At 37.1% G+C, this 10,897-nt stretch overlaps 1 protein-coding gene across 1 annotated transcript in view; it reads right to left on the bottom strand.

The window, feature by feature from the left end:
* The window catches only part of ARAP2 (ArfGAP with RhoGAP domain, ankyrin repeat and PH domain 2), a 195,566-nt gene that overhangs the window by 97,662 nt on the left and 87,007 nt on the right, over positions 1–10,897 (bottom strand). The window contains exon 14 of the mRNA XM_044682425.1: positions 9,284–9,418. Coding sequence (XP_044538360.1) covers positions 9,284–9,418 — 135 coding nt within the window. The remainder of the gene's footprint in view (positions 1–9,283; positions 9,419–10,897) is intronic.

Genomic DNA, 10,897 nt, shown 5'->3' with positions numbered 1-10,897 from the left:
TCTCTCTCTCTCTCTCTCTCTCTCTCTCTCTCTCTCTCTCTCTCTCTCTCTTTTTGAGAAAAAGCAAGTCATTATTCTGCTGGGCTTGGTTTGATCCAGGCCTAGCACTCTTTCATTTCATGAACTCTATATGGAATAGAAAATAAAATTACAGACCAGTCTTTATACACCACAAGCTGGAAGAATTTTAAATGTTAAGAACTTTGCTGATGACTTGAAAGCAGGTACAAATTCTTTGAAGAATAACATACATTTAAGTTTCAGACAATTTTTAAATAATCATTTTGCTGCTCTCTGACTTCACAAGGGGAAAAAGTTCTTATAGTCTATTACAAATATTTTAAAGGAAAAAAGCCTTACTGCCATTTTCTCAAATGCTTTGTGAAAATTAATTCTTCTTACGAATCTCAAGTTCCATGGTAGGAACACTCTCCACCACGATGAGATGTTACAAATTAAAAATAAAGTACTTTGTTCTTCTTAAGACTTAACTACTTTCTTTGATCTACCTTTTATTCTTAAATCAAGAAGTTTCTAAAAATAGTTTTTCTGGAAACCTTAAACATGTTTGTGGCAGTAATATTATTATATACACCCGCAGCCTTCAGGAGACATTATACTAGTTGAAACCAATTTTGTAAACAATTGGCTCCTATTCCCAAGATGATGGCAAGCCGAGTGGATAAACCTATCTCAGGTATTGCAAAGGAGTCTTTTTCCTAGAAATCTGGTTTAAGAAAGAAGTGGTTTGTTCTGCTCCATCATGAATGTAGCCCCATATGACAGCTCAATTTTACTGAACCTGCCTAAGACAATGGTAATTCTAGGGAGGTGCACATTCCATGGGAGGTCAGAGCTGCCGCTGCCGCTGCCGCTACACTGGGAGACGACAGAGATGATGGGGATGGGGATGATAAACAGCTTGATGTGCCTTACGCTTTGTAACGTGCTTTGTATACAGTATCTCATTTGCTCTTCACAACAATCCTGTGGCCAAAGTTCTATCGTTGCCTCCATTCTGATGATGATTAAACTAACATCAGAGTTTCAGTGAGTTATCCCAGGATGCAGAGCTAGTTAGTATGTGAGACAGAATTCAGAGCCAATATTCGCTGACTCCAAGTCTGGGAGCACATCCAATACACTGCATTTTATCGCAAAATAAGTTCACTTGGAAAGATGGAGGGAAGGAAACTAGGAAGTAAGAAAGGAAGGGACAAAGGAAGGAAACAAGGAAGGAAGGAATTGCTGTCAGGAGACTTAAAGGACAAAGGGAAAGCATTCTGCTTTGTTGATTTTAAATTTGGCAAAATTTACTAGCTTAGAGCCATATTCAAAGGTACTTCAGGGGCATAAATGAGGCAAAAGAGCTTTCTAAAAGCAACTAATATTCATTCTATCATCTGTTCCTTCAATACTAAAAGAATTTGGTTCAATTTATGAAAATGTTCTTGTGGATTTAACAATACCCACCCTCTGTTTTATTCCCTCAAGTATTCTTATTATGCTTTTTAAATAAATAGAAGTTCCAATTTGGCAGCCTAGGGTTGTTAAAGGAACAATGAAAGGGCAGGAGGCGGAGCTACTCAGTCACTAACTATAACACTAACTTCTGTAAAAATTGGTTTTATCATCTATTAAATAAAGGGGTTTTATTAAATGATCCCTAAACTTCTTCTGATTCTAAATTTCCAACAAATTATCCAAATTGAAGCAATTTAAAATACATCAACCAACTTACTTCATTGCCTTTCAAGGAAAACATTCCATTTTATAGAAAAGAAAGTGATATTGCAAACTGATAAAATATAAAAATTAAGCAAATGTTTGCTTCTTAGTTAAACACTACTATATAGAACACTGTGTTAAATAGCTGAGGAAATAAAAATTAAATAAAATACAATATGCTTTCAGTAAGAGTATATATAATGCACATGCATAGTTGCCTCTATAAAACCAAGTACTATCTAAAGGCTGAAGGTACAAGGTAGCAAAAGAAGCCTTTATGGAAGATGCAGCATTTGAGATAGGCTTAAAGGATGGGTAGAACTTCAAAAGTATACAGAAGGGAACAAGTGGGCTAGTGGCAGTTTATGGATAGTTTAAATGGCAGGTAAAGTTGGGGGTAGCTGGGTGGCTCAGTGGATTGAGAGCCAGGCCCAGAGATGGAAGGTCCTGGGTTCAAATCTGTCCTCAGACACTTTCTACCTATGTGATCTTGGGCAAATCACTTAATTCCCACTGCTTAGCCCTTACCACTCTCCTACCTTGGAGCCAATACACAGCATTGACTCCAAGACGGAAGGTGAGGGTTTAAAAAAAAAAATAGATGAACCACCAGTCAAAGGAAATCTTTCTTTTTGAAAATGGAGTAATGAAGTCTGGTTTGAAGGCTGGTGCAGAGCTGGCAGAAAGAAATAAAGATAAAAGTTAAAACTAACACTGAATCCAAACATAGGAAGCGATAGGGTTTCCCAAAATTGTAGCACAGGTTTAAGCTTTAGGAGCTCAGATTTTGCTGTTATTCACAGTAAAACATACACAACTAACTCTGTTCTGTTGAGAAGATTTGGGATTTCCCATAACACATGCAAAGCCACTTCAACTAAACCATGATTTTACCTCTGAAGTACATTATAATGCTATAAAATCTAATGCTGCAATCTTCAAAATCATGAAGTGCTTTTACACATTAAGCAACTTATTTGGAGAACATTCATTCCCCACCAGGTTTTTTCCCCCAAGTATATTCAGTGGGAGTTAAAGGGACATTTCATAAGATCTGGATATTTCCTTTGTAAATGCCTAATTATGCAATTTCCTGTCATGTAATTTACAAATTAGACAGTCCCTATTCCTTCCCTTTCTATTCCTTCCCTATGGTCATATTCTTCTCGTTTTGGAAGAGACATAAACAGGAGCAATTAAGTTATGAAAACACAAATCAATCAACTCTGTCACCAGTTAGCAGCCTTCTGGCAGGTTGTAGAGGGGATGCTACCAAAATTACTGATGAAAATGTAAAGCCTTAAAAGATAGTCTGAGAAAGGGGTTATTTGCCTGAGGGCTGGGGATGGGGGGAGGGAAGGTTGAGAGGGGAAAGGAAAAGGTATGGGCAAACCTTTAAAAGTATTCTGACAACTGTACTTCAAAATAATTCACCTCTTTTGTGTTTAATATAACATTAAATTATATTTTGAACATATTTTATATGGTTAATAAAAATCTTCTCTAGTGTATTTTAAGAACATGATTTTAAAAGGCATCCTAGGCTGCTAAAGGGGTCCATAACACAAAAGAAGGTTAAGAACCTTAAAACTACAAGAACAATTTGCATTTTAAATCTCATACCTTATTGGAGTACCAAATTAATAAAATAAATCTCTAAGTCATGCAAGAGGACTACTCTTATTCTTTTATATACACCTTTTGTGTGGTAACAAAAGAAGATGTTTTCCAACAAGTTTATAGTTAATTATTCAAAAGTATTCTGGGGGGCAGCTGGGTAGCTCAATGGATTGAGAACCAGGCCTAGAGATGGGAGGTCCTAGGTTCAAATCTGACTTCAGACAATTCTTAGCTGTGTGATCCTGGGCAAGTCACTTAACTCCCATTGCCTAGCCCTTACCACTCTTCTGCCTTGGAGCCAATACACAGTATTGACTCCAAGACAAAAGGTAAGGGCCCCTAAAAAACAAATAAATAAATAAAAGTATTCTGCCTCATGTCCATGATTCATTAACTCTATGTCTTAAATTCTTATTAAAATTTCACACAGTATTACTAAGTTCAGAGGATTCCTTTAATCAATCTCAGATGAGAAAGATATTTAATGAAACTCACTTATATTTAATTGTTGACTCCAATTAATATTTGGTTATCTATAAAAAAAAACATAAAACTTGAGTCATTTTTTTAACAAAAGGAAAAAAAACACTATTTCCCATTACAATTATTGTAACTGCTTCTCACTCTTTCCAGATCCACAATTTTGAAGTTATCGTCTGTATTTCTGACATGTCCCTCTGATCAAAACTAACAGTGTAAATGGTACAAGATTATGAGGTTCACTCACTCCAATTTAATCTTTTTTTCCTCCCAACTTTAGGGATAATACCTCAAGTTTAAGTTTGCTTTATTAGGTAGCACTTTATTAGATTGCTTCTTGTTGTCCAATTTCAATTCAAGGAAACATTTAGTAATGTCCTTCATATTACAGAGCACTGAATCAGATGCTGACACAGATACAAAAATAATTAGAAGGTGACCTGCCCTTAAGAACATACAAAGTAGAAAAGATGATGAAAAGATGTATACAGAAATGTCTTTAACCATAGAAGAGACATAAAGTGAGAGGAGAAATCCCTTTCTTGAGGGTATATGGGGGCATCTCAGTAGAGTAGTGAGGAATGAAGAGGCAGGGCTGCGGAGGATGAGAAGATGCATGCACTGTAGAGGAAGTACATGCAAAGGCACAGGGATGAGAGGGACAGGAGGACAAGTCTACTCTAAGCACAGTCATGAAAGAGAAGGAGGAAAAAAATGAAGTCCAATCATAAAGTTTTGCAAAGGGCTCTGAATACCAGCTGTAGCATCTATACTATACTCAGTAAAGAACTCACGGCTTTTGAGAGTGTAAATTAGGAAGATAAATCTGGCATCAGAGCAAGGAATGGATTTTAGGAGGAAGATGCTGAAGAATGGGAGGTTGGCGGGGAGATGATAAGCAGTAGTCTCTGTCAGAGAAAATCCAGACCACATAGTCCAGTAGTAATGGGCTGGATCAAAGGATAATAGGATAAAACACTGCAAGGAATCTAGTTCATTAACTAACCTAAAGAAAGATGAGTCACAGAGAGACTAAGTAACTTGCCCAAGGTCACATAAACTAATAAAGAAAGAGGGGGAACAGCTTAGATTCAAATATGGGTCCCCAACTAAAAACCCAGGGCTCTTTCTTTCTACAGACTCTATCTGAAAAAGGAAAGAGTGGTAAAATTGCTCTTGAGGTAGAAGAGACAGTAGCTGGTGATTGGAGTGCAGAAGAGAGGAAGATATGTGACCTGGTGAACGGAGAAGCCATTAAAAAAAATTAACAAAAACAAGGAATTAGAGGGGTCATTGGATAGTTCAGTGGATTAGAAGCTAGGCCTAGAAATGGGAGGACCTGGGTTCAAATTTGGAATCAGACCCTTCCTAGCTGTGTGACCCTAGGCAAGTCGCTTAGCCCTTACTGCTCTTCTGCCTTGGAACTAATACACAGTATTGATTCTAAGATGGAAGGTAAGGGTTTAAAAACAACAACAACAAAGGAATCAAAGAGGAAGGAACACAGTTTTAGAAAGGAATGGTCACTCCTGAATAATGTGTAAGAATGAATGATTGTTTCTTTCTATGAAATCGATACTTTTATTACCAAAATAAGAGCTTTATAATTTAAATATTAAGGTCCTAAAATATTCCCCTCTCAAAAAAGAAGAAAAAAATAGGAAACTAATGCAAGAAAAACTCTGTTCCAAAAAGGAATCCTTTCCCTAAACAGGATGTAAGTACCCTGAGTGCCTCTCAGAGCTGCTACAATTTATATCCACTGTGCTTCTTATGATCAAAAAGCTGCTGTGAGATCCTCTCCTGCTCAGGAAATCTAAGTCAGCTTCTGGCTGCCCCATGAAGCTACGTGCCTTTTCCTGAAGCCAGCTGTGTCAAGACTCCCATCCATTCTTTCAATAAACTAACTAGATAGCTCAGCTTATCTAAACAGGCTGTCCTCAGCTGGTACATGTGGTGACACGGGAGGATTTGGTTCCTGTGCACAATTCTGACAGAGAACAAGTCAGGAGATATAGAGACATGTCAGTGGCCCTCGCCCCAGCCTCTCGTTGGTTCTCATAACTTTCTTTTCCCCCTGACAAAAGGACATTTGGAGACAGCAAGCAAAAATGCCAGCTGTGTTTCTTTGTAGCCCTCCTGGCTCTCCACTTCCCCCTTTCCTACGGTGGTGAACTTTACCCTTATGGAGTAGAGAATTGCAAAATTCTTTTCCTATGACCCATGCTTTCAGGGAAGTTTAATGACTCTGATCCATACTGAGTTTTAATTGACAGTTCTTTCCCCTCTTGCTTCTCTTGACAAATAGATTCGAATATATTTTGAATAGTTTAACAGTTTTTTCTCCACGTTCCTCAACTCAATCATAAGGTTCCTAAGACAGTATCAAAGAGCATAATGTCATGTACATATCAGGTAAGAAATAAACCAATTTGCTAGAAGAAAAAATGAATCTTTGAATCCTTCTCTTTTATAGAATGAAATCATAATTCTCCAAGTCTAATTTACTTTTCTAGAATGTGTTTTTTTTCTTCTCCACACATACAATTCTTACTCTAATTCTCGATCGTCTTTTCCCTGATGACAGGGTCTTAGTAAGTCTCTTTCCTCCTGTCTATACCCAGTAGAGTGGCCATGGTCCACTTCCTCAAACACTATTTCCCTGTTCAGAGCTACAGAAGGAACTACAGTTGCTTTTGTTGACCTCCATTCTCAAAGTTGAAATGTTAACAAACTTATTAATCGGTGTTCTTCAACTGGCAAATTCAGGAAAACCCAGTGACATTTCCTTCCCAATTTTTCTCCCTTAGTTCTCTTTTGGCTTCAATTGTACTTCACCCTCATGATTCTCCATTTCCTGACACACTTACTATAGGAAGCTAGGTGGCCTTGAGTCAGGAAGAACCAGGGTCAAATCTGCCCTCAGATATTTACTAGCGGTGTGACCCTGGGGCAAGCCACTACCCAGTTTACCTCAGTTTCCAAACCTGAAAAATGGGGGATTCAAACAGCACCTATCCCCCAAGACTGTTTTAAGGATCAAATGAGATAACATTTGTAAAGTAATTAGTGCAGTGCCTGGTACTCTAGTTCCTAAGCTCTTTCAGGCAGGCACTGCCTTTTTATTAACTATATCCCTAGCATTTAGCACAGTAGCTGGCACATTGTACATGCTTAAAAATTCTTGATTGGCTTGAAACATGACAGGTGCTATATAAATGCTTATTTCCTTACCCTTTCACTATTATTTCCTTAAGTGAACAACTTTCTTATTTCAAAATGTTATGTGAAAGGACATAGTGGTAGGTCTCTGGGATGCAAAGACAATCCACGGTCCTCAAAGAGCCTCCATTCTACCAGGAGAAAAAAAAAAGAAATACTCAGAAACTGGTACAGAGGAACAGGGATGGGGACTGGATTTGCGATTTGATTGGCACAGACAATGGTGTAGGTGAAAAAACTCCCTTTATGACGGAGATTAGCACCTTCTGAGCAATTCAGAAGCTCAGAGAGCTTCCTGGAACACTCAAACATTAAATGAATTATTCAGGGTCACATAAGTAAGAATGTGTCTGAAGCAGGACCTAAGCTGGTATCTTAAATTCCAAATGTGCTCCCTCTTGCCTATGTCACACACACTCTTAGGCATTTGTAGAAAGAGGAACTTGAGGGGAGCCTTGAAAGAAAGCAGAGATATCAAGAGGTCAACATATCTCAGACATGCATTCTTAGAGATGGGGGGAGAGGCAGTGCAAAACCACAGATATGGAGCAGGAAGAAGACTGTATGAGGAAAAGCAAGAAGGTATATATGGCTAGAGTATAGTATGAGATTGGGTTTAAGTCTAATAAGATTGGAAAGGTAGGATGGCAATAGATTATAAAGAGCTGAAAATGGCAAATGGAGAAAGGTTCTATTTGATACCAGAGGCACCACGAAGTCCCTGAAAGGTACTGATGGTGGTGTGGGGAAAGGGAGAGATGCAAAGGTGAAATGTACCCTTTTAGGAAAAAATCACTTTGGGAGCTGTATGGAGAGACTTGGGGCAGAGAAATCAATTAAGAAATTATTTCAATAATCAATTCAAAAGGTGATAAGCACCTGAACTGCTGTGATGGCAATGGGAGCGGAAAAAAATTAGGGAAATATGTGAGAGATAATAATAATAGCAACAATAATAGCTAACATTTATATAGTGCTTATTATTACCCACCAAGTACACTGTAATAAGCACTTCCCAATTATTACCTCATTTGAGATACTATGGAGGTAGAAGAACAAGATTTGGAAGCTGATTTCTGTGTGCTGAGGGAGTGAAAGTAAGGAACAGATGACACCAAGTTTGGGATCCTGGGTCCCCAGAAGGATGGGTTGTCAAGGTTGCCCTTGACAGAGACTGGGCAATTTCAAAGAAGAGCAGGGCTGGAACAAGATGACAAATTCTGTCTTGGATAGGTTGGGTTTGAAATGACTATAGGACATGCACTTCAAAAGGCAAGTAATTGAGGAACGGAGTTTTAAAAAGTCAGTCAATGAGTCGGGAAACATTTATTAAGTGCTTAAATATGCAGTAGGTTATGTACTAAGTGTTGAGGATACATTAAAAGGCAAACACAAGTAGCTCCTATTCTAATGGGAAAAACTTTGGGGGAAAAAAGGGGCATATGAGAAATGTGCAGGGTATAGCATAAGCTGGAGATGATCTCAGAGGGAAGACGTTTACAGAGTGGGTAGCTATTGTGGGGCAGAGGTGATGAAGGGTTAGAGGAGAGAGACCAGGGAGAGGACACCTGCAGAAGGTGGGATCTGTAGTGGGATGAAGAGGCCGAACATTCTTGGACATGAGGGCAGGACAGTGGAGAGAGGCAGAATCAGGAGATAAAATGTCATAGGGGAGAGAGGAGGGATGGCAAGACGATCAGTGTCTATGGATGGCAGAGCACACAGAGAAGAATAAAATGAGAAAAAGCTGAAGGTTAGGAAAGGTTAGATTATGAAGGTTTAAAAGGAAAAGGATTTTAACAATACATTCAGCCTTTAAAATGTAGTGTCAAATTGGCATTACACACACACACACACATAAAACTTATGAAACTAAAAATCAGAAGGATTGAAGGAAAGAAGTAAATTAGGAAAACAAGCATTTATTTACTGGCACTTTTTTACTATGTGCCAGACACTTTGTTAAGTACTTTACATATATTATCTCATTTTGGCACTCACGATAACTCTGAGAGGAAGGGGCTATTATGATCCTCACTTAACAGTAAAGGAGACTGAGGCAGGCAAAGAATGACTTGGCTGAGGTCATGGGATAATTAAGTATCTGGTTTTAAACCAAGGTTCCAAGCTCACCTCCACCACCTAGCTGCCTGACTAAATCTCAACAGCCATTTGCAGATAAGACATCAAGCAGAGTTAGATACATGTTATATAATTACAAGAGAAAGGATACCTTCAATCATTTTTTTCTCTGTAGACGGTTTAGCAGCCACAGATGGAACTTGATACAAAAAGTCACAGAGAAAAGTAGAATGTGAAGATTCTTGAGGTAAGCCACTTTCAAAATGAATGTCATGTTTTGGGAAATCTACAAAGAAAAACATGAACAAAATTTTCTTTTTTGTGTCTGAGAAGTACAAAGGATGTGTAAGATTTCATAAATGCCATGTAATACTTATTTGGAAGACATATATATATATATATATTATATATAGATATACATTTACTGCATGCTGTGTGCAAGTATACTGGTAATAATCTAATTAAAATCTAATTTGATATTGATTCAATCATTCGTGTTAGGTTAACTGTTCATATCTATAATTTACACAATTGTAGCCACAAGTAATTTACTTGTTGAACTTTTCCCTAAAATGAAATAATTATTTTGGGAGTATTTATATTCAAAATTAAATTTTGGTGATAACGAGTAATTTTACTTTACTTACTAGCAATAGGTTCCTACTTTGGCCATTGTTTATACCTCCAACCATATTAATCGCTCAATCAATTAATAAACATTTATTAAGAATCTACCATATGCAAACATTATGCTGAACTCTGGCATATAAAAAGAAGCATAAAAGAGTCTCAGTACTCAAGAAGCTTATAATCTAGTGGATGTTTATATTTAATTATATTTTAATCTTACATTAATATTATATTTTATATGCAAAGGAGTTGAGAAATTAGGAAAATTTGGTAAAATAAACTAAAAAGGTGAGTGAAAATTTACCTGAGAACTTATTATGATAGAGAAATTCCATTTGCAGACTTTGTCCGGCTTTCTTAGCTAGTAAGTAGGGGGTGCTGTTAACAGGATCTCCAGTTGCACACATTACATCAGCTCCACTAAATAATAATGTCATTGTTTCAAGAACATCTGGTTTAACTACTGCAGCACATAAGGCCTGATTGATATTAAAAATTTAAATGTATTAGGACATTTTAGACATCACATAAAACCAACAATGCAATTATTTTACACCCAAATGCATTTCTTTTTGTTGATAATGGTTGTATACTTAAATTATTAATAAATTAAGATATCAAAATATGAGACTGTGAAGACAATGTCACAATGACAAAAGCCATTCTCTTTCCTTTTAAATTATAATATGCAAAAAGAGTTACTATTAGCTTTTCAGTCACGATTCTCCACAATGATGGTGGTAACGTTTAAATAAAAGACAGTCCCCAAAATATGTTCCATTTATTAAAAAATATACCCCCTAAAATATGCATATTTAATGTTTTGAAACTTGAGAACATTTTAAGTAGAATGAAGATACAATTCTATGTAAAGCTGATCCAGGAAGGCCTAAAGTAATGGACCCTTTTTTCCCCCTTGTTGCTCTACTACAGGCTGCTTCCCACTGTTATGGTGAAAATGAAGAGTGATACCTCTCAAACTATTTAAAAACACCTGCTTAAACAAAGATGGCATCCGGACTCACGGTCTGCTCCTCTTTGAATTATAGCAACTCTGGTTTAAAAGAATTTTCCTAAGACATATTGTAGAGAGGGAATTTCAAATTTCCCTTTAAAAATCTATCTATAGGGTAGA

The sequence above is a fragment of the Gracilinanus agilis genome, chromosome 6, assembly GCF_016433145.1.
Source record: "Gracilinanus agilis isolate LMUSP501 chromosome 6, AgileGrace, whole genome shotgun sequence".
In the NCBI taxonomy this organism is placed as follows: Eukaryota; Metazoa; Chordata; class Mammalia; order Didelphimorphia; family Didelphidae; genus Gracilinanus; species Gracilinanus agilis.
Note: the sequence above shows the minus strand (reverse complement) of the source record. Positions and strands in the feature narration are given on the sequence as shown.